Source organism: Poecilia reticulata, linkage group LG12, assembly GCF_000633615.1.
Source record: "Poecilia reticulata strain Guanapo linkage group LG12, Guppy_female_1.0+MT, whole genome shotgun sequence".
NCBI lineage: Eukaryota > Metazoa > Chordata > Actinopteri > Cyprinodontiformes > Poeciliidae > Poecilia > Poecilia reticulata.
In genome coordinates, this window is record NC_024342.1 from 2,550,233 (window position 1) to 2,574,583 (window position 24,351).

At 40.4% G+C, this 24,351-nt stretch overlaps 3 protein-coding genes across 6 annotated transcripts in view; 1 reads left to right on the forward strand and 2 right to left on the reverse strand.

Annotated features, from left to right (window-relative positions):
• The first annotated feature begins 20 nt into the window (after positions 1–20).
• dusp26 (dual specificity phosphatase 26) lies at positions 21–8,287 on the forward strand. 2 transcript variants are annotated; one of them, XM_008423226.2, is made up of 4 exons: positions 21–837; positions 930–1,113; positions 1,874–2,085; positions 3,135–8,287. In XM_008423226.2, exons 2-4 carry the CDS (start codon positions 935–937, stop codon positions 3,344–3,346), a joined length of 603 nt encoding a protein of 200 aa, XP_008421448.1. In that variant the 5' UTR covers positions 21–837; positions 930–934; the 3' UTR covers positions 3,347–8,287. The 2 variants fall into 2 exon arrangements, with proteins under 2 accessions (XP_008421448.1, XP_008421449.1); XM_008423227.2 differs by having other exon boundaries at positions 22–731.
• A 1,850-nt stretch (positions 8,288–10,137) lies between these two features.
• Positions 10,138–12,433, reverse strand: ppiab (peptidylprolyl isomerase Ab (cyclophilin A)). Its single transcript, XM_008423229.2, has 5 exons — positions 12,314–12,433; positions 11,399–11,429; positions 10,831–10,919; positions 10,553–10,725; positions 10,138–10,470 (listed from the first exon to the last, which is right to left on the reverse strand). Exons 1-5 carry the CDS (start codon positions 12,380–12,382, stop codon positions 10,338–10,340), a joined length of 495 nt encoding a protein of 164 aa, XP_008421451.1. The 5' UTR covers positions 12,383–12,433; the 3' UTR covers positions 10,138–10,337.
• A 2,614-nt stretch (positions 12,434–15,047) lies between these two features.
• zmiz2 (zinc finger, MIZ-type containing 2) overlaps positions 15,048–24,351 on the reverse strand; it is a 37,731-nt gene continuing 28,427 nt past the window's right edge. For all 3 annotated transcript variants that reach the window (XM_008423231.2, XM_008423233.2, XM_008423232.2), the window contains exons 14-20: positions 21,940–22,097; positions 21,781–21,848; positions 19,912–19,980; positions 18,752–18,993; positions 18,533–18,651; positions 17,499–17,702; positions 15,048–16,999 (exon numbers count right to left, since the gene is read on the reverse strand). In XM_008423231.2, coding sequence (XP_008421453.1) covers positions 16,892–16,999; positions 17,499–17,702; positions 18,533–18,651; positions 18,752–18,993; positions 19,912–19,980; positions 21,781–21,848; positions 21,940–22,097 — 968 coding nt within the window. In that variant the 3' untranslated portion in view covers positions 15,048–16,891. The remainder of the gene's footprint in view (positions 17,000–17,498; positions 17,703–18,532; positions 18,652–18,751; positions 18,994–19,911; positions 19,981–21,780; positions 21,849–21,939; positions 22,098–24,351) is intronic.

Sequence of the window (24,351 nt, forward strand, 5' to 3'; positions counted from 1 at the left end):
TCTGATCTCCTCAGCGATCTACCTGCTTTTAAATGTAAATGCCGATTACCTGTCTCCCTAACAAGCCAGCTATGCTCTGTCACAGGGTCTTCCATATATGGACAAGAAGAAGAGGGCGCAGCAGCACACATTCGGGGGGCCAATATGCCCCGGCTACACTTATATGCAGTCAAATTATCCTACAGAAATGGAAAGTGATAAGAAATCGATTAAAACTGTTTTTATAACTAGCTAAACTGAACTACTATCGAGGATCATGAGATGTGATCGAAACATCCAGAACACAACGGGTTTTACAAAGATCCTATTTTTGAAGTTCTACCTTTTGGCCTATAGATGGAGACAAACACCAACCGTTTGGGCGAGAAGGTCTCCCTCATACATGGTCAAAATAACTGTCCAAATAACCTCCATTGTTTTCGAAGAAACAACGGAAACCTCACCACACGGGAGAGACAACGGACCTGTCTGCACTGCTTGAGTAAACATTACTTATGTTTCATTGGTGAACGTGAGCTGTGACTGTGGAGCGACGGTCTTAACGACGACTTGTTGCGAGGACGGGAGATGCGGCGGCGGCGGCGGGCGGAGCAGATACTGGTGGATGCTGAGAAGCGGCTGTAGTCTCATCACCAACCACCCTTCCTCCCACAGCAGCTATATGAGTCAACATGGCCGCGGAGCAGCTCGACCTGCTCATCCTCTGAGCCGTAGAGCAAAACAATACTGAGGTAAAGAAAAATACACGGTTCGTTTTATACATACTCAGAAGGGCATTTTAATTATAAGACATGGGGAAAAACGAGACAAAGAAAGTTTTTGGCTCCAAATCTACAGGTAATATAATCTTTTTGAACATTTCTGACTCTGAAAGCAGTTTAAATACAGTTCCGTGCGATAAATGGGCTCGTTCTCTTCCTTTTGTTCAGCATAAATGGCGTTCATGTCCCGCTTCTCTCGGTCTCGGAGCAGCTCCAGGTCTCCGAGCCGAAAGGAGCCTGAGCGTGACTCCCCGACACTGACGGTGTCCGAGCTGGAGAGGCTGCTGTACACGGGCAAGACGGCCTGCAACCATGCGGACGAAGTGTGGCCCAGGCTCTACATTGGAGACCAGTGAGTTGGTTTTCAGTTTAGCTGCTATTGTCAGAATGATGTATCAGACAGCAGAGAAGAGGTTCTTGTTTACACTCCAAACTATTTTCCTGAGCGAACCTCTCCCCCATATCATATAACATCAAGTTGGTTCATAAGACTGACTACAGAGTTATAATTCTTGTAAAGTATTTTCCTGTGTGCATGTACTCTGTTTATATCTGACCCCCCCAAAAATATCTAAAATATGACCAACATATTTATTTTGTTTTTAGTGTTAGTCACTTGATGCAATGAAATATCTCAGATATATATAAAAAATCCCTCTAACACCTGAACAGTAGCTGGATTTCTGTAATATTTGTATGTATTTACAAATACAGTGAATATCACATGAATATGGGTCTTAATGTTATGGATGATGCTGTTTGAGAAAGAGAGTGAGTAAAGTTTATTTATGGTAATCATTGATTTTTAATGGTGAGATTTTCTTTTTTTACCTTGTTACTTTATGTTTTAAAAGCATTGTTGTTCTATAGATCAATGCTACAGTTATAACATACATATTGGGAATTTCAGTGCTTGAAATAAAGAAAACTGCAACCCCACACCTTACTCCCCAGAATCCACTTATTAGAAACAAGCGAACAGAAATACCTCCTCACTTCAAGTTTCTATTGAAGATATAGCATCTTCTTCAAACTGTGTAACTCAGTAACCTCTGTTAGGAAGAGCAGAACCTCAATGACTGAAAATGCTGATACAACTCTCCTCTCCTCAGAAACATTGCCTCTGACCGCCGTGAGCTGGCCAGACTCGGTATCACACACATTCTGAACTGCGCGCAGAGCAAGTGGCGAGGCGGAGCCGAGTATTACGCGGGAATGAACATCACCTACCATGGGATCGAGGCTCACGACTCCCCGACCTTTGACATGAGCGTCAACTTCTATCCGGCTGCCGAGTTTATCCACAAAGCCCTCTCGAGTGGAGGTAACTCTGTAAATATGAAGGCATGCGTACGGATAGAAACCATTCATTAATGACTGATTTACATTTTTATCAATACTAATTCATAGTGTGCATCTGCAACAAAATCAGCCCAAACCACCTGTCATAATCAGACTGAGGCCGATTCCAAAGGACGAGCGGCTCTAAAACAACCAGAACTTACTGTGTAATGTCAAAACACCAACTCTGCCATAACATCACTTCCACGCGAGATTAAAACTGTGCAGATCTCTCCATGATCTGTTGGTATGACCTGGTTAAAATCTATAAAAGATTATTAGGATCTGAAATCTGAAGGATCTGAAATCTGAAGGATCTGAAGTAGCATAATCTGACATTGATCAGTGTTAGAAAAAAAAAATCAACCTTTTATTTGAGTGTATTTATAAATTATGGGGAAAATGACATGATTAGCATTTCACAGTATGTCCAAATTATAAATATTCATGTAAAAGGAGCATAATTAAAGAAGATGGAAACCGCTTATTGTAGGAATGAGGATTTTTGAGGTAAATTTCTAAGTGGTTAGATTAAAAAATATATATGAAATTGATTGATTGATTGAAATCATACAGTGTCTTGTAAAAACATTGTTGAAGTTTATATACACTGAATGAAAAAAAAAAACAAATTCACCATTTTTTTTTCTGTCTTAGCTAAATTGGATCAAACCTCTCATGTGAGTTACTCCTATTTGCTAAATGCCAGAGCAATGAGAGAAAGAATGTCAGAGATGGATTTATTAATATGTCCGATATTAGATACATATGTAATTTCCTCCAACTGACCTAAAACAAGAGAAGTTTGATCCGATTTAACTTCAGACAGTGAGAAATAAATGGTCTGTGAGTCAAAATCCTAACGAGAGACATTGAAGTTTTTGGTTGTGATGTGACAAAAAGTGCAAAAGCCCTGCAGGTCCAATACAGATGCTGCATTTTACTTAAAAAGTAAAAAAAAAAAAAGCTCTTCCTTAGAATAACTCTAGCATGTTGGAAACATAACCATTTAACACCAGCACATGTGTGTAGGTAAGGTGCTGGTCCACTGCACGGTGGGAGTGAGCCGCTCAGCCACTCTGGTGCTGGCCTACCTGATGATCAGACAGAACCTGACGCTGGTGGAGGCCATCAGAACAGTCAAAGACCACCGAGGCGTCATCCCCAACCGAGGTTTCCTCCGCCAACTCAACGGACTGGATGGCATCCTGAGAGAAAGTCGGAAGACATCACCGCAGAGCTGAAAACCCTCCCACACACACAACCACACACCCAAGCCAAGGTAGCAGTCATACACACGAAACAGAGACAAATTCAGAGCAGCACGTGACTTTCTGACGCCGGAGGCTCCGAGTGGCAAAAGGTGACTGAATGTCAGACTCTTAATTTCTTTTTATCTGTTTAGTCCTTTAACATGTACGACTGGTGGTGCCCATCAAGGTCACAGATTGATTAGTGGAGGCAATGATAACCTCACACTGTCCTTTAAAGCATTCACACATTCATTTAACGTGTCATATTTTTACTGAAGGAAAAATCAGGGAAACCCTCAGGGAAACAGCAGAGGGTGCCACTTTCAGGTCACGTAACTGGAGAATGCAACAATTGGTGCGCTTCCCTCCTTCAGACCAAGTACTTTCCATTTGGGATTCAGGAGTGTTGACATTTTAAAGACAAAAAGTTACTGATTTGATGGAAAATTGGTAAATGAGCATTGATAGAACGTCACTCTGCGGCATGTAGGTTGGAGAGGTTTTAAAAGCACAACTCCAGTACCAAAAATACACGAGACAACAAACAAACCCACACTGAAAACATAGAAGTCAATCCAGCAGAGTCTGTTGTACTGCAATTGTCTTTGTACAGGAAGTCTTGGTAAAATCCCAACTAGTTTCTGAAGAAACCGACATCTACTTCCTATTTGGTTGACCCTTAACTTTAAACTTCTCACATTCCAGAGTACACGGGTGGTTTATACGTGCTCACTTTACCAGTTCATTCCAGTTTACTCAATTAACAAGCCACAAACAGATAAGTCTAGTTCATTGTAAGTCTTGTTAGGAGTTTTTTCTCCAGACTGATCTGGAAGACATGTGGGAACATTCTTTCTGCCCTGACGTTTAGAGACAGGGATCTGAATCCTCTTTTTCTACAAAAACCTTTTAGGAGACTAAAAGCTCTCCCATACTTCATCCAAAGTCTCAAAATCACCTGTCATCAAAGTAATCGCGTGACCAAAATTGCGACATCTTTGTTACAGGGAGACATCTGCTTTCGCTTTTTGACATTAGGCCCGGGTCAAACTTTTTCGCCCAACGTTTTGTCAGAAGTTTTGTCAGACGTCTGCGGGTGTGTGTTAAGCCACAATGCTCTCGGACAGCGACGTTGAGTTTTCCCTACGACTGGTCCACTTCCATTATCTGGTTTTTGTATCCACAGGCAACATGAACACTTTTCTGGAGCACTTATAGGACGTGATGAGGAATCACGTTCATTTGTACGATTCTTTGCTAAATACTAACCTACCGAATTAATGATTTCACACACGTTCATCTATGCCATGGCTTCCGCCACTATGTTTTCGTCTGTCAAGAAACAACAGCTAAATGCTGGGCGTGATGTATGCTGAAGCAGGAGGAGTTTTGCTAGGTGGTCTGCGGCGTGTATGAACCAGTGTGTTTGAATACTCATGGTCCGCAATCAAGTGACCAGGTGTCAACTGTTTGGCTTCGAAGGAATTATGGAAGAACCTTCAGGAAGTTAGAGCTGTAGAACAGAGAAGGCTTACATGGTATTCCCAGAGGCATTTTTTGAGGTCTTTGTTCTAGTACATCGTTCCAGAGATTATATTAGGGGTGTTCTGATTCTTTATAATGTTAGCCTCAGATACAGGTAGAAGGGATCAGAAGTCAGTCCAGAGCCCTTTACATCAAGAAGAGTAGAAATGTTCTTGACTGTTTTTCCCGGCCGCAGGGTAGATTCTGAACGTCCTCAAGGGATGAAGTATCTCTTCTGTCTTCCCAGCCATGAAGAATGTCAGATTCTTCTAAGGGAACTGAAAAACGTAGCTGGATGTTTGGAATTTCTGATTTAGCCTACATGAACATAGTTAGAAGTATCCTGTGCATTTAAACCGGGAGATCAAAACTAGGGAGAGTGGGATGCACAACTCCAAATTGCACAGATGTGCTGCAGCGTGAACACAGGCTGTAGCTGTCTGCCAGAGAAAGTCTCTGGTATCTATGTTCAGGTATTACAACATGTTTGAGCATGTTTGAGCATGCTCCTCCTCAATGCCACCTTGCTCCGCTCTGCATCACTTAAACAAAAACGGATTTGGAAGCAGTGCACCGCAACTGCTGCTTAACCCCTTAACTGTCAGGATGACACCGGTATCTTCATGGACCCACTGACTTGCATGTAAGCATTTTGACGGTGACAGTTAAGGGTGTAAACAGCTTTATTCTGAAACATAGAGTAATATAGCAATATTTTATCACTTTAAAAGAAACAGTACGTTTCTTTTAAAGTGTCCTCTCCTTGCACTTTGTTCCAGAAGCGTGTGAAGGCACAGTTCCAGCTTTACATTCTTCTGCCCACATTGACAGGAAAAGCGACGTTCTGTTGATAGAAATATCCTGTTATACAACCAGATGACTCTAAACTTATACACTGAATTTATAGACGCTGTTTCTACTACTCAGATGATTCCGTTTAATAAGTGCCCTGGCCTGAGCTATTGAGTCGTGCAGCAGTTGTAATATGGATCTAAACCAGCATTGCTTTCTAGCCGTTAGGTGTTCAAAATAACAACATAGATTTATTTCAGTGTGAATAGAGTTTAGTTTTTGGTTTACTGCAGAATACTTTAACAGGCTCAGCCTTTCATCTATCTCCATTAGCGCTAGCATTGCGCTGAATTAAAAACTGTCCAGTCTAGTGTGTGTTTAAGTGTTATATTGACTGGAAGGTCTCTTGGATTGCATCACAAAATAATACCAGATATGTGCCACTGCAAAAGCTACTAACTGCCTGGCTGACAGGAAGTGTTGGGTGTTCAGGGCCCTGTTGTACCCAGGGGGCTCTGGGACTTGTGCTAAGTGGGGCTTGTGCTTCCTAAATACATTCTCAGTTTAAGCTGGCTTATTGAAAGTCCTCTTCAGTGTTGTTGTTAAATACTTCAATTATAGTGTTTCAAATATGCCTTCTGGAGTTGTTCTGTTCTATTGTATCGGCAAGATGAAGTTTGGGTGAGAAGACACACAGTTCGTCTCTTTGCTGAAAATGTACATATTGGATATAAACGTTTAGATTTCTAAAGTCTAGAAAACAATGCAAATCTCAGCTAATTTAGAAGATATCATTTTAGGGAGACTGCCTCCCCAGAAAAGCTTATCCTGCTCTCATTGGTCATCTGCAGTAGCATGGACAGACTCCATCCACATTTCCATATTGACCCTTTGCATGTGACATCACACTCTTCAGAAAGCAGCTCACATGGCTCCATGACGGACGTCCAAGCCACCTATGGACATGTTAACTCTTGCAAAACCTGTAAAAAAAACTGACAGTTGGTAGTCTGATATGGTCAAGCCCTAACTTGACTTTATTAGGTCAAGTTAGGGCTTGACTTAACTTGACCAAATATGGTCAAGTTTACTTTCCTGAAATGTTTACTTTCAGGAAACATTCGTCTTTGGACAGAAGTCCAAATGTCTTAATCAAAATTCAAGGTTCCATTTTGTCTCTTTAAGCAGTGTGAGCTTTTGATTTAAAAATATGAAGCAGCAGTTAACTAAAAACATGGAAATATGTATATTTGAATGTTGTCCAAATTTCCTGATTCTTGTCTCAGTGGTCCACAATACAAGAACATAATAGTTCCTGAACACCATAACCACAATGCAGCTTTTGGTCGAGATTTATAAAGGAACTGACAACAGAAAGCTGCAGTGAGATCAGGCATCTGAAAAGGTGGGGATTTTTAATTCTTGCTATTTTTGACCAATAAACACGTTTAAAACCTGTGGACTAATAATGTTTTTTTGAAACACAGGAAATTCTTTTTGTGGTATTATATTTAGATTACATCATTACTTGCTAAGTTAATAACATGCTGTTACTGTGACATTTTTCTTTTACTCCCTGAAATGAAAAATATTCTGCAACAATTATTTAACAATAAAGCCTGAAGCTCAAATGGACTCTGATCCTTCCACGACCGTTTTCATGTTGAAAATGTTAAACTTCATAATCTTTGAGTCATCAGCTACCACTGCTTTAAGGTTTAATACCACATCTGGCTGTTATGTCAAATCACTTTCATTATGAATACGCTTTATAAAACATCAGGCTGACTCAGCTTGGAAAACAAGAGACCTGAAACTGGACATTACACCAAAATCTATTTCTAAGGGTTATGCTGCGGCTTACAGATCATGGCTCCATTCATTCCTTCACCATGTTGTGGCCCAGTTGATCACAGTGTCGCTGAAAAAAAAAAAAAAAACTCGCCAGTGTTATCTCCAAAAGAAAGTACCAGAACACATCTGAACATTCCCTCTCACTGGGTGACAGACGCTCTTTAGCAGGTTCTTTTGGTTTGTTTGCATTTTCTTTGTGCTCGTTTTCTGATGCCTTCTGCATCTTGTGTTTTAATGTGGTCCGTCTTGATGTTCGGTCTAAGCAGACAGCTTTACAAGGTTATTTAAGTGAAAACATTTTTGTACAGCTTATGCTAAACTTCAGAGGTCTGATGTTTCTTCTGCTCAGTGTTCTCCTCCAGACAGAGGAGCATATATGATGTCATTACCTGCTGATCTGAATAAGCTAACATAGAGAAGGCAGTCAAAAAACAATTAAGAACTCTCCTAAAAACACACGGAGGAAAACGTTTTCATTGTGGCTTTCCTGCGGTATGTTTTGTATTTGTGACGTTGTTGTGATGTGATTGTTGTTCCCGTTTGTATCCCTGTGTTTCCTAGCAGCAGCCCTTCCATAGGAAGACTGGAATTCCAGTGAATTTATCTTTGTTTCACTCCGTCTGTGATTCCCCCCGAAAGGAGATGTTCATGCCTTAATCTGTGTTCTTCAACTTGGTCTTTTTACGGTGAAAAACGATGACAATTGCCAACTTTGTTTTGATAAATGCTGTAATCGGTCATAAATAAATAGAAAAATCCTATAAGTTTTACCGTGTTTTTTGTATTTAATACCCCTACATTCTACAATGTGAAGGATAATTCACAATCAGATAATGCCAAACATGGCAGACTAGCTTAGGTTTGCAAAGTTATTCATGACGAGTGAGTGTGGTGATACTTTGGAAATATTTTAAAGGAGTTTTGGAATATTTTCACAGTAACTTTTCTCAAACCTCATGGAAAACAGAGATACTGCATCGTTCCCTTCTTTGTGCTTATGTGTGATGTGGCAAGTAACTTTTTGTTACTTGCCATGTTTATCACAGACTATGACTTCACACCTAGTAAGTCTGAGGCAGCAGAAACCCAATATTTTAGACAATTTTTGCGGAAAATCTGGAACAAAAAAACCCTCAATTCCGCATCAGTACAAAAAATTGTGGCGATCTGATTATTCTGCGTGAATTTCCACAACCGTGAAAATCTGAAGGGACTGTTTTACAAAGCAGTCATTTTGAGACTGATTTAGTAGAACCATTTGGCTGGACCTCTTGTCGAATTACATCAGTCACTTAAAAGGTCCTGAGTATTTAAGCAATCTCATTTTTATGCTCATTAGTTTTTGTCACTTTCTAGAAATTGTATGTTTTTGTAAAAAAAAAAAAAATCAAAACCAAAAAATTGATCATCATTGTTGATTTATAAAAGCCTTATATTGTGCAACCACATCTTGGTTGGGTTGTTAATGGTCCACTCAACCCAACCAAGTGAAGAAAATGGACATGTTGCTGGTTCTATTCAGGTGAACCGTATCTCCATCAGCAATTTGGAAGAAATGCTGGTCAGTCAGTATAATCTGGATTTTGTGGAGCACCAGTGTCATGAGCGTACTGAAAGGTCTGCAGAAGACAAACAGTTCATGGATGATATGTCAAAATCAGCTTTGCTTAAAGATGGGCACCATTACCTGAAGTAAAAATGCCCAACAACAAACAGGTGGCCCAGAAGAGGGTGCAATGTCTGTTAAAACATTGTGCCCTTTAACAAATAATGTATTTGTTAAAGAAATGCCTGTCCATTTGGAATCTGACCCAGAGGTTAAAGATCAGGTCCCAACACGTGCAGCTGTGCTCCACGACTAAGCTGCTAATGTACTTCTCCAGTTGGACGGAGCTAAAAAGATGTCTGACATGGACTACTGCGTAAGTTGACGTTTTAATGAATTGTGACAATAGAAAGATATTAAAGAGCAAAGTCTGCTAATGTTTAAATGTTAATATTAATAATGCATTTGGTAATGGTCACTTATAAAGATATTAGATGCAATTCTTGTTGTAGATGAATTAGGGGCTGGGATGTTGTGGCCATTTATGTTAAATTTTGTAAATTGTAATTTCTACCCATTTTGTTTTCTTCTTTGGGCGGTTAGAATATATTTTAGTTTAGAACATAAATCTGTAATTCATTTTTATATTTGGAATTGTATAGATTACTTTGGTAACTTTTAGACCCTCCCATTTTAAGAACACAGGGCGTTTGGTGGAGGTCTGTTGTCTGACAGATGTCCGGTGTGATGATGGGAGGTTTTTGTAAAGTTATTTTTTTGACCACTTATTTTTAACTTGAAACGTCAGAGTAAGTTAAGTTTTGTTTGCAACTAAGTTGTAAGGGATTTGTAGTAGTTATTTTGTCTATGTTTTTACAAGGAATAAAGCATATATATTTCTTTCAAACAATCAAGTCGGAAGTGCGTGCAAGAATCAAACCACTTGTCACCGTTCATGGCATTTGTTGGAAATTTTTGGTTTTGGAACCTAGAAGACTGAAACAGGCACTGTATGAAACAAGTGTAACCACAAGTGTTTTCTAGGAACAAAATTATACACAGTGGCTGGATTTTAAAGCCTTTTTATTGTTAACACCAGTGTAATTTATGCTGATTTTCATAATAAGTGTTGTCCTCCAAAGAAAGATCACAGAAGCTACAAGACGTCCCAGCACAAATCTGAACACAGCAGAAATGAGATAAAACAGGAAGAAGGTATTTCACCAAGGTTGACCTTACAGAGTGCAGGACAAACGGCTGCCCTTCTCATAGCTGACCACAATCAGCAATGGTAATCTTGGTTGTTGTCTTGCCAGACTTTGAGCCTTTCTTTTCCATCTGTCTGACAACGTTCATGCCCTCCACAACTTTGCCGAACACCACGTGCTTCCCGTCCAGCCTGCACATCAGAACAGCCCATCATCAGTGTGTGTAGCAACACCGAGACCAAGCTGAGGATCTGAACGAGACGTCAGACTCACCAGCTTGTAATTTCCGTGCAGATGAAGAACTGGGAGCCGTTGGTGTTTGGTCCTGCGTTCGCCATGGACAGGATCCCTGGTTCTGTGTGCTTCAGCGTAAAGTTCTCATCAGCAAACTTCTCACCATAGATGGATTTGCCTCCAGTTCCATTATGTCTGGTGAAGTCTCCACCCTAAATATTCAAGAGAATAAAGAGGTCTTCTAGATTCAGTGCTGCCATCCATCCATCCCGTTAGGTCAGAGAACGGACAGTGGCAGTTTCCTGTGTTTACTCTACCTGGCACATGAATTTGGGGATAATACGGTGGAAGGTGGAGTTTTTGTAACCAAACCCTTTCTCACCGGTGCACAAGGCCCGGAAATTTTCTGGAAAAAACATAAATGTCACTATTCCTCAGACACAAACATCAACTGCAACCAAGAAAAAAAAAACTGAACAGTTCTTAACCCAGTGTTTGGGATATAACTGCAGAATATGCCTAAATATATGAATATTTCTAATCATCAACCTCAGTCACACAATAAAAAAAGCACTTAGTCATCTTAGCACAGGTTCTCCTTATTACACAATATTTGATAACCAGCACACTCTTTTTTCTGTTCTTATCTGAGTTTACTTATCATTGTCTTTTTTCCTCTTTCGTGATTTTTTTTTTTTTTCAAAATCATACACTTTTTTAGTCACGTTGCATTTATCTAGCGTTCATATCTTGGTGATTTTCTTGTATCCCTGTCAATATTCAGAATAAACTTAATGAATGAATAATAAACTCCTGAGGATTAATGTCCCATTTCCAGAATGAGGCTGTTTCAGCTCAGTTAGCTCTGAAGGAAGCTTCACCCACCTGCAGTCTTTGGGACCACATCAGCTCGCAGCTGCCAAGCAGAGAGGAAAGCAAATAAGTTGGAATACAAGGTGATAACAATAATTTTAAAAATCTTTAAAAAAGTTAATTAATTTCCTCAAGTAGGATCCTGGCCCCTGGCTAGCTAGATAACTGCCAAGGCAGGAGTCTTCCCTATGATTAAGGAGGTGATACTTATTTTTGTCATAATTAAAAACTCAATCTGTGCCAACCTGGTAGGGGGGAAAGGGAGTGGCACGCTTGCAGTGTCACCAAAATCAAGTTATAGCCTGTGTTTCGCTCCCTAAGTCCTCTAAAGGTCAGAGTTCACAGATGGCTCAGGGACAAAGGCTCACACTCTTGTTGGAAAACGGAGCACAAGGTGAAAACTTCTAAAAATGTACATTTCCAACCACACAAGTCAGACAAGTCTGCACACCTTCCCAGCAGTCATAGCTGCGGGGTGGAGCTCAGCACAGCAACAATGCGGAACAGGTTTGGTGGGAATCGTTTAGAAACGTTCAGAGCCGTTTTCTCGCAGATCTGGTTTCCAGAGAGCCAACATTCAAACTCCTCCTATCGTCTTCATTTTTGACGGGGGGTTTCCGTGTGTTTAACATCTTTGGAAAGCTCAGAATCTGTAAATAAGTCAAAACGGAGAGGCTTGTTCATGGCTTTACTGGGACCAGTTCCGTTTTGCTTTCAACTGTCAAATTTTGCGAGTTTCCACTTTCACCCTTTCAGGATTTCTTATGACCTGCACGCAGTTTTAGACATTATTATTGGTGTCAGTGGCGAAATAAATGACACCAGAATACACGACTAAACAAAACCAAAGTCGCCAGCGCGGTCAGTCACAGGTACGGATATGTTTTACTCCTGAACTCTAGACTAACGTGAGCAGCTTCAGCTTACCTCCATTACGATCCTGCCAGCTGGTTTCCCATCATCCGCGATGTCAAAGAAAACTCTGGGGTTTGCCATTTCTACAGCTCTGAAGGGATGAGGTCAAGAGACACCGTTTATTTTAGTTCAAAGGTGACGAAACGCTCTAACAACCAATTAATAAGCCCGCACGACGAAAAAACTTCAGAATGGACCAATAGGAATCCAGATAGGCGTGTGCTTAACTAGCCTCATGATATGAAGGCGAGGCAGAGACCGCAGGAAAACATAAATCACCTAATAAAACTCATATTTTTAATAGGCAAAGTTTATTTTTATTTGAGTTTACTTTATTTTAATATTTTTAATAAAATCCCCAGAAAGTTTTTTTCCTTCATCTTTTTTTTTACATCAAAAATAATACTAGAAAAGCTTTGAATGACAGTATATCAAGTAAATGTAACTCAGCAATTAAAAGGGCAAGACAACTTCTTTTGGAGGAGCTCACGGTTCAGAGGCAGAGCGCTGTGCCCCCCGATTCCCGACCCCCGCTGTGCGTCTTCCCAGGGGCGGAGCTATAGGGGGGGCTGGGAGGGCGGTTGCCCCCCGAACCGGGCCGGATGGGGGCTCGGGTCTGGAGGTGCCAGGGAGGGAGGAATGGTTTCAAGTCGCTTAAATGTCTGATAGACGGGAAAAGTGCGCCCTCACCTGTTGAGAAAGGTGTATTTAATGTTAAAGTCAACAGTTTCCCTTTTGCTTTGCCGTGAGAGGGTTGACAAGCAGACCCGTCCGCCAGGTCGCGTCTGTACTGCGCATTTAACAACAGTCACTCAGAGACTTTGTCAATATATTTTGTGACTTTACAGGCAAAAAACAAAACAATAACAAAAAAACCCTCTGCGTCGGCCAAAATTAGAATCGGCAGGCCAGGCTTTATAAAGATCAGCAACGATTGACCAGAAAACGGCAATCGGTGTGTTTCTCCCCAGAAGCAACAGTTGCTTCTCCAGGATCATTGCTTGCTCAAGTAAGCTCCACAAAGCACCGATTCAAAGAGGCGGTCGCACTTCCTGATGATGATTTGATCAAGTTCTTCTGATTAACAACACATTTCCAGTTATTTTGGACCCATAGGAACATGGATATTGACCATTTTTAACTCCGCCTTTGTTTTAACCAATAATGAAAGTGTTCAGATTAAAACACTTCCATGCAGAAAGTCCAGTGACGTGGATCCCAGTCACACATGCCAAGAAACGTTTTCAATAAAGATGAATCGTCACAGGTAAATAATTACAGACCAATTTCTAAACTATGTATCCTAGCAAAATATTTTGAAAAATTAGTTGCAGATCAATTGAAGATTTTTTTAGATTCCAATTGGGTTTTACAAAATGTCCAGTCTGATTTTAGGAAGAAACATGGTACTGTTACTGCCACTTTAAAGGTTATTAATGATCTTATTCAGGCTCTTGATAACAAAAAGCATTGTGTTGCTCTGTTTATTGATTTATCAAAGGCATTTGAAACAGTAAATCACAAGCTTTTAATTGACATACTACACAGGATTGGGCTCTCACATCAAGCCACCATGTGGTTAGCTGATTACATGTCAAACAGAACCCAGAGAGTCCAATTGGCCAGCTTTACTTCTTCTAATCGCACGGTTTTAAATGGTGTCCCACAGGGCTCAGTTCTTGGCCCACAAGTTGTTCTATTTATATGAACAACTTGTGTGAAAATCTGTCAAATGCTTCTTATCATTTTTATGCAGATGATTTAGTGATTTATTGCTATTCTTCACTTGTATAGGCAATTCAGTACTTGCAGTCTGCTTTTAAAGTAGTTCAAGCTCGTTTACAAACTCTGAAGTTGGTTTTGAATGTGGATAAGACAAAGGCAAAGGTTTTTTCACACTCTAGGAAACTATCAGATCCCTCCACTGCTTACTACTGCTGTAGGGACACAAATTGAGTTTGTCAGTAATTACAAATATCTTGGCTCTTTATATTTTAAATAAAGAGCTTTCTTTTAAAAATCACATAGCAAATTTGCTACGAACACTGAAAACGAAGATTGGGTTTTATTACAGAAATGGATGTTGTTTCTCTCTTAAAGCTAGAAGTAAACTGGTAGCTGCAACATTCCTGCCACTCCTGGATTATGGAGATGTTTTATATATGAATGCTTCGACCAAATGCCTTCAGTCATTAAATACTGTTTATCATTGTGCTTTAAGGTTTGTAACCGGTAGCAGATTCTCACACATCATTGTGAGTTGTATGCAAAAGCTGAATGGCCTCCTTTAAGAGTACGGAGAAACAAACACCTGATGATCCTGATTTATAAATCTCTACTCGGTTTGGCTCCAGCATATTTAAAGTCTCTTTTACATTGATCTGTTAATTCCCATTCTTTACGCTCCAACGACATTTTTCTTTTGCTTGTTCCACGTTGCCGAACTGAAAAAGGAAAGCAAGCTTTCAGTGTGATGCTCCTTCAGCCTGGAATCAGCTCCAGTCCGAACTCAAGATGTCAGAACTGATTTCGCTGGACTTATTTTGAGTGATTCTTAAAAACAGGCAATGAGATTCTTTTAAACAGTGTCACTGTTTTTAAATTTGTTTTTTACTTGTGTATATGTATTAATCAATTTTGTTTTGTAACCAGGTTGCTGTGCACTGCAGACTTCTGCCCAGGTCCCCCTTGAAAATGAGATCTGGATCTCAATGGGGTTTACCTGGTTAAATAAAGGAAATAAAAAAATAAAATGTAAGATCAGTTTTTGCCAAATAAAGTGACTTTTAATTTAGATTCAGAGGTGGGAGGAGGGGAAGAGCGGAGGTAAATGTGGGTACAATGATGAATATGATTAAAAAATAAATAGAAAATAATGGCAATTACAATGTGCTACAAAATATGTGGAGTAGTTTACATATTTAAAAAAGCTTTTTCTTCTTCCTTTCTAGCAAATTTGCAGTTAAATAGTCCATCGTTTCCAAATATAATATCGTTGTTGCTCAAATTGGCAAAGAACATTTTTGCTGTAGTTACCTCGTTAAGGCAACGCTGAACCACAAAGGGTGCGGTTGCAAAACTGATCATAGAAAAAAAAACAAAAAAAAAACAATAAACTTCAGCTTTACAAAGTAGAATTAGGAACCAACCGTTGCATGTTTGTCTGCCTGACCTAGTGTCAGATGACTAGTTTCTGTCATACATGCGTCGTGTGCCCATGTGTGTATGACACCAATGTTTTTTTTGTTGTTTTTTTTCCAACAGCTTTATAGATTTCTAACATATAGAATGTATACAGTGCCAACAATGATCCATTATCCAACTAATGACAAAGTTACCATGATTAACAATTCTTTTGATACACACACGTTCTCTAATGAAAACAGCTGATTATACAGTACATAAACCCGCGTCTGGATGGGTTATACATGTCAAATCATTTAAAAACAAACAACGGCAGAAAAGGCCATCGCACACACAGCTCTGAAAGCCCCGACAGAGGGAAGGAACGGTGGTGGTGGTGCTGGTGTGGCGGGGGATTTTTTATTTATTTATTTTCCCACAGTGCTGAAGCAGGTCGCAGACACAGTGAACCTCAGAAAACAATGATGCTTTGTTTTTTATGTCTTTGATGAAATAATAATATTCTGAAATGCCATAAAAAACTAAAGATCGTCACACATACAGATGATTCTATGAGGCAAGGTTTTTCCCAAATAGCCTTTAATGTTGTCTTTAAAAATATATTTCTCTCTCTCTTGCTGTGAGAGAATAAAAACCAACTCTGTATGACTGTCTGTGTGAGGAGCTTTAATCTTCAAATATAGGTGACATCACAGTAGCTGTGCTTCTGTTAAAAAACTGTCAATATTCCACTGATGTCGACAAAAAACAATTTCGCATTTGTGTTGTTTCCATTAAATAAGAAACGCAATTAAAATCAAACATCAATAAGTTTGTTCAGATGATAAGTCATTAAAAAACACTTCACTACATCAACCTCCAACTACTTCCTGTCGTCGTCTCCTTCATGGTTTGCATTAGAGGCAACATTTGGTTGTTGATCATGTGACTGGTGTGATGAAAACAGTGTTTTCAATGCGTGTTTATTTTCAGAAGGTCAAACTGCACAAATTACATGGTCACTGGAAACACAGCTACTGTTTGAGTACAGAGCCGATTTCTTTAGTAGTTTGGTTGCACTGATGTCTTTGACTTACAGATGAGAACCTGCTCCTTTCCACTAAATATTTCAAATGCATATGGCAACATGGAGCAGCTACAGTAAAGTTAACGTGTGCATCCTTCAGCTTCCATCATCTTCCTCATACACACCTCCTGCCCCCCCTCCAGTCTGAGGCGTGTGCTTGTGTTTGAAATGCTGGCCTGTGGAGTCGGTGCCTGTTAGGCTCTCTTTTTTTCCTTCACTCGCTGCGTTCCTTCATGCACCTCCACACTGCACTGAAAGGACCTCAGAGTACAGTAGGACACTTAAAAGACAAGAGACAAACAAAAACACTGGTATGCACACACACGCTGAAGCGGGTGCAGACGGGGGGCCGGGCGGCCGTCTTCGGCTCAGTCCACAAGTCAGTTGTTTTCGAACAGCGCCAGCAGGTCGTCGTTGCTGTTGTTCGGGAGGTCGGGGGGGCCCAGGTACGACAGCAGCTCGTCTGGGTTGGTCAGCTCGGGAAGAAGCTGCAGGGCGGACAGAAATGGTGTGAGATGCTGAGTGTTCTGTACATTAGTATAACTATTTCTGTTTTTCATGGCTTTGCTGCTTCAAAGAAAGAAAAAAAAAACACTGATTGAAATTGCAAGTTGCCTTTTAGCACAAAGAAAACACTTGCTGTGTTCCCCCACTGGCCTTAAAATTGGAATTACAAAAATAAATCTGCTCAATGGAAACACACAAATAAAAACAACAAAAGAAAACTCATATTTTTCAATAAAACGTTTTTGTGGTGTTTGTAAAAAGAGCTACTAATACATGTACTGCTCTACTTTGTTATCAATTAGCAAACAACATATTAGCTGAAAGATTCTGTTACTGCAAAACAAACCTGGATCATCATCCTGCCGCCATGTTTCATCCTGACCAAAGCACTTCTTCACAGTATTTTTCTTTAAAAAAAAAAAATCCCAAACTAGTTGTTCACTGTTTGTTTTTCCTTGTTCAGGCCTGATTGTCACTCACATCCAGAGCGTGATCGGCCCCCTCCCCTCCAGGGCCTCCCAGACTGAAGGAGCCTTCGCCCTGCAGCCGTGAGTTCTGTGTGGCTGAGCTCCTCTGTGCTAACGGGCTGCTGGCCTCGCCAAGACTCTGGTTGTTGTGGACCCCCGATACGTGCTGCTGGAGGATGCTGCCGTGCGAGTGCTCCATTCCTCCAGAATGGGCTGCCTGAAAGCAGTTATAAAATATATTTTTGCAATTAACTATACAATCTATACGTTTTCTCCTACAATTATGCATGCTATATCTGAGACCTAGTCCACATAGAGGTAGATATCTGGGAAAACAAATTCATTTTTATGCGTTTTAGCCTTTCATCCACAAGAAAACTCAGTTTAATATCACTGAAAACATTAATTTATAAAAACTCAGGCATCATGTTGAATTTCTAACAGGAAGTTGTGGTTGTTTTGAAGCAATCTGATTGGCTGACAAGTTTTAGCTTTACGCCCCCTGCGGGTTTGGCATGTTTAAAGCAACACTCAGGTTCATCCATCTATCCATCCATTTTCTTGCACCCTTGTCCCTTAGTGGGGTCGGGAGGGTTGCTGGTGCCTATCTCCAGCTAATGAGGCGGGTTCACCCTGGACAGGTCGCCAGTCTGTCGTAGGGCAACACAGAGACACACAGGACAAACAACCATGCACACACACACTCACACCTAGGGGCAATTTGGAGAGGCCAATTAACCTGACAGTCATGTTTTTGGACTGTGGGAGGAAACCGGAGTACCCGGAGAAAACCCACATGCACAGGGAGAACATGCAAACTCAATGCAGAAAGACCGGGGCCGGGAATCGAACCCAGAACCTTCTTGCTGCAAGACAACAGCTCTACCAACTGCGCCACTGTGCAGCCCCCACTCAGGTTCATATGTATGAAAACTTTTCTGAAACCGACTCTGCCATGCGAGTGCTCAATATTAGGTTTTTTAACAATGTGGTGTAGATATTTGGTTTTGTAAAGAGCCGGCTATGTTTGGCTTTAATGTGTCTAACCTGCTCAGACTGGTAGGAGAGGGGGGGCGGTCCGGAGGAGGTGTACTCTCCGAGTGTCGGGGTCCCAGGAGTGTTGGGGAAATCTGTAAATCCCGTTTGTCCGGAGAATCCCTGACTTCCTGCAAGAGCAAAACAAAGCAGGCACGACTTTGGTTCAGTATGCAGCATATCAGGGGTTTCCAAATATTTTAATCACTGGGGCCAAAATCGTTGAGCTACCTGGCCGGCTGTAGTCGGGGGTGTTCCTGCCCCCTGCACTCAGACTCTGGTATGGGGACGAAGCGGGCCCCAGGGCCACGATCATTTCCATCACATTCGGCAGGACCATGTGACTCGGACTGACTGTGCGGCATCGCTTCAGGACTGGACCGTCGGGCTCCTCCTTTATGTGGAGGTCGGGCTTGATTGGCACGGGTCTCCAGCCGCACACCGGGTCGATGGTGATCTCCTCGTAATCAGAACTGAGGGAGGGGAAACGGAACCGCTATGTTAGGATATAAAGCTCTTAACCAGTGGTGTATAAACATTTTTTTGTGATGAGGACCAAAATCACCAAGTTGAAAAGGATTGAGGGCCGCCACGGAAAATATCATCAATATCATAAAAACACAAAAAGATTATTGTGAATTCTTTGTTTTTTACTCATGATGGTGTTTTAGAGTCACTGTAAATGGGGAGAAAATAAATTTGTACATTTTCTAGAAAAGAAACTCAAAAGTTTTCATCTTAGAAACTCAGAAAGTTCAAAGATTGTTTCTAGTAAATTTCTGAGATTAATCTAAAAATTTCAGTTTTAAATTTTTTTTTCTATCTACCATGGCCCTAATGACATTATATTTACTTACACCACAATAAATTAAACATGTAATATTTTGTAATATTTTGCATCTTAATGTTTACAGCAGGTAAACATTAATCACTGGATGTTTGTGGCACAGAACATTGGGAAATTCTTTGTACTGCACTTAACATTTTCCGTTTAACAAGATATAAACATGTCACGGAAAATATCATCCTAAAAAATTACAAAAAGTTTCAGAAGGCCAAAATGGCCCCCAGGGCTGCACTTTGAAAGCCCCTGCTCAGCACTCAAAACCCTCAGGACCTTGTTGACTCGCTGTGTTTGAGATCAGTTTAACAATCTGACATTGATTTATTTACAGAATCATGAGACACATGTTCACTGATTCAGGTTTCAGTATTTTGTTAATCTAAAGACTTTTAATTTGAAAAGCCTCTAAATTGCAGCTCCATCTATCCCCCATTTCAGCAGTCTGTGTTTTTCACTCAACATAATTTTTATATGGATTGAAAAGTCACTTTTTTCTAAAACAAGTGTTTGACAATTATGTGCTATTTTTTTTATTTTTGTTACTTACTTCTGTATGTAGACCAGAATCCCCAGCATGTACTGGTCGACCTCCAGGCCTTCTAGCAAAGCCGTTTTACTGCAATCGAGAGGAGCAGAGAGTTGGTTAAGTTTCATGTCCAGGGTTTCCCCCAGTGTATTATACACCTGGCGGCCCGCCATGCTTTACTAGCCCCGCCGCCAGGCTAAGCGTTGCTTGTTTACGTTTGTAGGAAAATAAAAAAAAATTTAATAAATCGGGGTTTTTTTTGTTTTTTTTTAAAGCCGGGCTGCAAGCGTTTCTTTTGCTCTTAGCATTTCACTAGCAGAACAGATTTATTCCTAAAGGATAGGTTTATAGTTTTTGGATTTAAACCTGACAGCGCGGACCAATCACACAGTTGGCGCCTCTGAGCTTCGCCTCGCGCGCTGCCGCTGCTTTACCTCAGTGGGGTCGCGCGCACCTCCTTTCACTCAAACTGGACACAGGCTGACCTGTATGGATATTTACATCAACTTACTGTGAGGAATTATGATCCTTTGGAGAACTCTAGGTAAGAGTTTAAAACCTGCCGCGTTAGCTCTGGTTGCGCAGCTCAATGTGAACTGCAGGAATAACTTGTAGCGAATTCAGAGGTCGCATTGTGGAGCGGTGAGAATGATTTATCTTTGTGAACAAACAATTATATGCAGCGTTTACATCTCAACACCAGCGTGTGGCTCTGTGTCTGTCTTTGCTGTAAAGTTTATGTCTGTGGTCCCGGTTGGCCGGAGCGTTTGTGGATAACGAGCAGTGCTAACCTCATCATGCAGGTTCAGCCTGGTGAGGAGCTTTCGCGCTCTCCTTGGAGTCACGCATTACGCTGATTTTATGTTATTTTATTATTATTTTTAGTATTATTTTTCCGGTTTCACGATGCATCAAACCATATCAAATGCGTTGCCTACTTAGAGTTAATGCGCGCGGCCATACAGAGATCTGAGAAACTAGTCCAATAAACTCGACCAACCAGAATAGTTTCTGTGACAATAAAAACTCAACAGACATGAAACAGAACAGCTACTAAAGCCACATTAGCAGCATTGAATTAAATCTCCCGTTTGTTGCGCATCTCTGCGTAGTGCAGCAGATTACAGAGCCTGTCCAAGGCTGTATGAGGCCTTGAGCAGAATTTGATTTAGGGGCCCCTCTTGTTGCTAAAAATATCAGCACCTCTAACAGCTTCTGTGTTAGATTTAGTAAAATATGGGAGAAGGGAGTAGTTTAATTGGCCAGCCTAAAAAGCAATAAGTTATAATCATTGCAGTTTACTAATTTGTATTTGTAAATTCAAAGATTAAACTCACAGCATCAGATTGCTGCTATGGTAACAAAACAATCTAACTATGAATATTGTTATTTGAAGTTTTACAAAGTAAACTTGCCAGCTCCTTAAAATCTTGTATCTAAATGTTAAACAATTTAAAATCTTTTAATTTATGTATGTATTTATGTAAGAATTGAATAAAATTTAACAGCATTGATAAACTCAATAAACAAGTGTTACATGTATGTATATGTGGTCAGTTTTAAAATATTAGTGTTTATGGGGCCCCTGAAGCCCTGGGGGCCTGATGGAGCCGCTGACTTAATTTGGATTAAAGAAAAGTGCAAATTTGTTGTTTTTAGACTAGTTGTAGGTTTAAATGGCATTTCACTGGAGATCTTTTCCCGTAACATATAATTATAATTATAAATACTTTTACATTTTCTGTCACCTTAACATCTTTTAATACAAAAACACAGTGGACCGCCGGTGGAGGGCCTCGACGCCCCGACCACCGGGCTTAGTAAGTTTTCTGGGGGAAACCCTGATGTCAGTAAAAGTGGATTTGACAGAAAAGTTGCCTCTGTACGTACTTGCACACAGGACACCGCCACGTCCCTCTTTCACAGTTCAGTTGTAAATAAGACTCCAGGTCAAAACACTTGAAGAAAAAAACAAAACATGGCCGCTGCGTGTTAAGTTGTGATTTGGAGCAGTGGAGGTGTGTGATGTGGGGCGATGTGTGACCTCACCTGTATGTGCCTGCAGTCGTGGCCTCTGGCCGGCAGCTGGATTCGTCTGAATGTGATCGGACACTTGAGGGAGACTTTGATTGCCGTCTGCTCCACTCCGTCCTCTCCGTTTAGACCGGGCGTCCCGGGAATGGTGCCGCTACTGAAGTTTCGCTTTACTGCAACAAAGGCACAGCGGCAATGATATTTGACTACGCCGTTGCTCAGGAAACAGTCCAGCTGTGCGATCGCTCTGACAACAACACAGCAGCAGATAAACACAGAGATGCACCGGGACACCGGCAGGTGACCAGAATCAGATGATTTATAGCTTGACTGACCTTAACCAGTGTTGATTAATCATTAATATCAGATGATAAACCCCACAATTTTCCTTTGCCTTCAAAAATGAGTAAAACCTCTTTGTGCAGAGACTGCTTCCACATGTACAAACTGTTTTAGATGTGGCGCGTATAGTAAAAGAAGAGCTCCATATAACTTCAGTCAGTTTCTCTTCTCAGAAAGGTACTTTTTGAATGTTTGTTCCTTCATATCTCTTTTATTATTGTTAAAGAGAAATCTGAAGCTGCTCGAATCGGTTTTGTTAGGTCAGATCAGAAATTGGCCAACAAGTTAGAATCAGTGCACTAAAGTTGAAACAAAAATGGAGTCCCAGCCCCTAAACACTCATTTGACTTTTTTTGCCTGACAAACACTAGAAATATTCCTCTGAATGAAGAGCGATAGAAGAAAACAACTGGATTTTTTCCTGTCAGAAAATTGGCGACTTTTATATGGGTGAAAAAGTTTCACTTTTTTTCTAAAACCAGTGTTTTAGAAAAAACACTTGTTTTTTCAAAGCCAAGCTGGAGTTAGCTTTGAGAGATAACTACAGGAAAGAAATGTTTAATTAGAGATTAGGTCTTCTAAATAATAAAAAAATAACTATAAGCTTCATAATAACAAAAAATAAAGGATAGTAAAACAGACATAAAATACATAAAACAAATCCCAAAAATGTCATTAAAGCCCTCACTAACGTCCATCACTGTTTATTAAAGGTTTCACCTTCTACAGGAAGAATTGAATTTGTAATTTTGACAGGCCTGCCACTGATGTGTGGAATCAGATGAAAATATTGTGCAGAAATGAAAACATTGTTGCAAAAACAAAAAAAATTAATAAAAAAACAATCATTATTTTAGCTTTAACTATGCTTTTATAAACCTTGATATGTGAAGAATTTGTGGAATTTCCATAACACTTTTCCTTCTTGTGGCATTGTGTCACCATGGTTACGCAAGGCAGATGGTCCCAGATGCTTGTCAGAGACGAGCAGAGGCAGTAAAAGCCTGTTCCCGTTTACAGAGTTTCTCAACAACATCAGGTGGATTCTGTGGCAGCCCACCAGGGACCAGACACGTCTCACTGGGACGACTGCAACTCCCACTGGGAAACAGTCCACAGCTGCTCTACTGGTGGTGTCCTCATTGTGCCATGCCGCCCCTCTTCTCTGCTCACTGCAGTCAAGCTGAATAGCAAGTCTGGTCTTCTCAGAATAGTTCAAACTCAGTCGGACCGGTCTGCTCTTTGGATCTTCCTCCATAGCAAGAACTTTGATAAAAAGAACCAACTAAGAACCAACTAATGCAGCTGTTCGAACTTTTTTAGTTTTATCTGCTCAACAATAAACAATTTTTAGGAAATTTGTATATCATTGAAGATAGAAAAAATAAATAAAAGGGCTTACTAAAAGAAAAACAGACATTTCCAAAATTTTGGGGGTCATTGGTTGTTTGTACTATTATTGACTTGTGATCAGGGGCCAAACAAAATCAACAAATGGCCCCAGACCACACCCTGGACACCTCTGAACTAATGTTTTAAAGATAACAAATGCAGGTTTGAACAATTCCTTAGCTTTTTAATGGAGTCATTTTAATTTCCACCAAACAACGACTCTAAAAGAACTAGTGAATTTTTTTAACTTTGTAGGGGAAAAAAAATTACTTCAATTTTAAGAGCTCACATTGTACAGAGGAAATAAAGAATTTTTCTTATTATTTTCCACAAACATCAACACCACATAGACGAAAATGAATCCATCCACTTTACTGTAAAAATGTTGAGTCTCTTTTTATTCTTAAAATGTAAATAGAAATAAAATGATGGTTCTTGAAAAATGGGAAAAGATTTTTCGCAGGAAGTATTAATCAAAATGTATAAGCGGTATTTTTTCCACTAAATCATGTAACTTTTGTGGCTCTAAACATGTTTTATCCAGCTGCACTAAGGACTGTTTGGATTATAAAGGTTGCAGACGGATAAGCGGCAGAAAATGGATGGATGGATGGATGGATGGATGGATGGATGGATGGATGGATGGATGGATGGATGGATGGATGGATGGATGGATGGATGGATGGATGGATG

Excerpts from the sequence above, each read along its gene's own strand:
- dusp26 (XM_008423226.2), top strand. The coding sequence starts at position 935 with ATGGCGTTCATGTCCCGCTTCTCTCGGTCTCGGAGCAGCTCCAGGTCT. Across the intron at positions 1,114-1,873 it reads AGGCTCTACATTGGAGACCA|AAACATTGCCTCTGACCGCC; the intron begins GTGAGTTGGTTT and ends TCCTCTCCTCAG. Across the intron at positions 2,086-3,134 it reads CAAAGCCCTCTCGAGTGGAG|GTAAGGTGCTGGTCCACTGC; the intron begins GTAACTCTGTAA and ends ACATGTGTGTAG.
- ppiab (XM_008423229.2), bottom strand. The coding sequence starts at position 12,382 with ATGGCAAACCCCAGAGTTTTCTTTGACATCGCGGATGATGGGAAACCA. Across the intron at positions 11,430-12,313 it reads CTGGCAGGATCGTAATGGAG|CTGCGAGCTGATGTGGTCCC; the intron begins GTAAGCTGAAGC and ends TCTGCTTGGCAG. Across the intron at positions 10,726-10,830 it reads TCCCCAAATTCATGTGCCAG|GGTGGAGACTTCACCAGACA; the intron begins GTAGAGTAAACA and ends TTGAATATTTAG.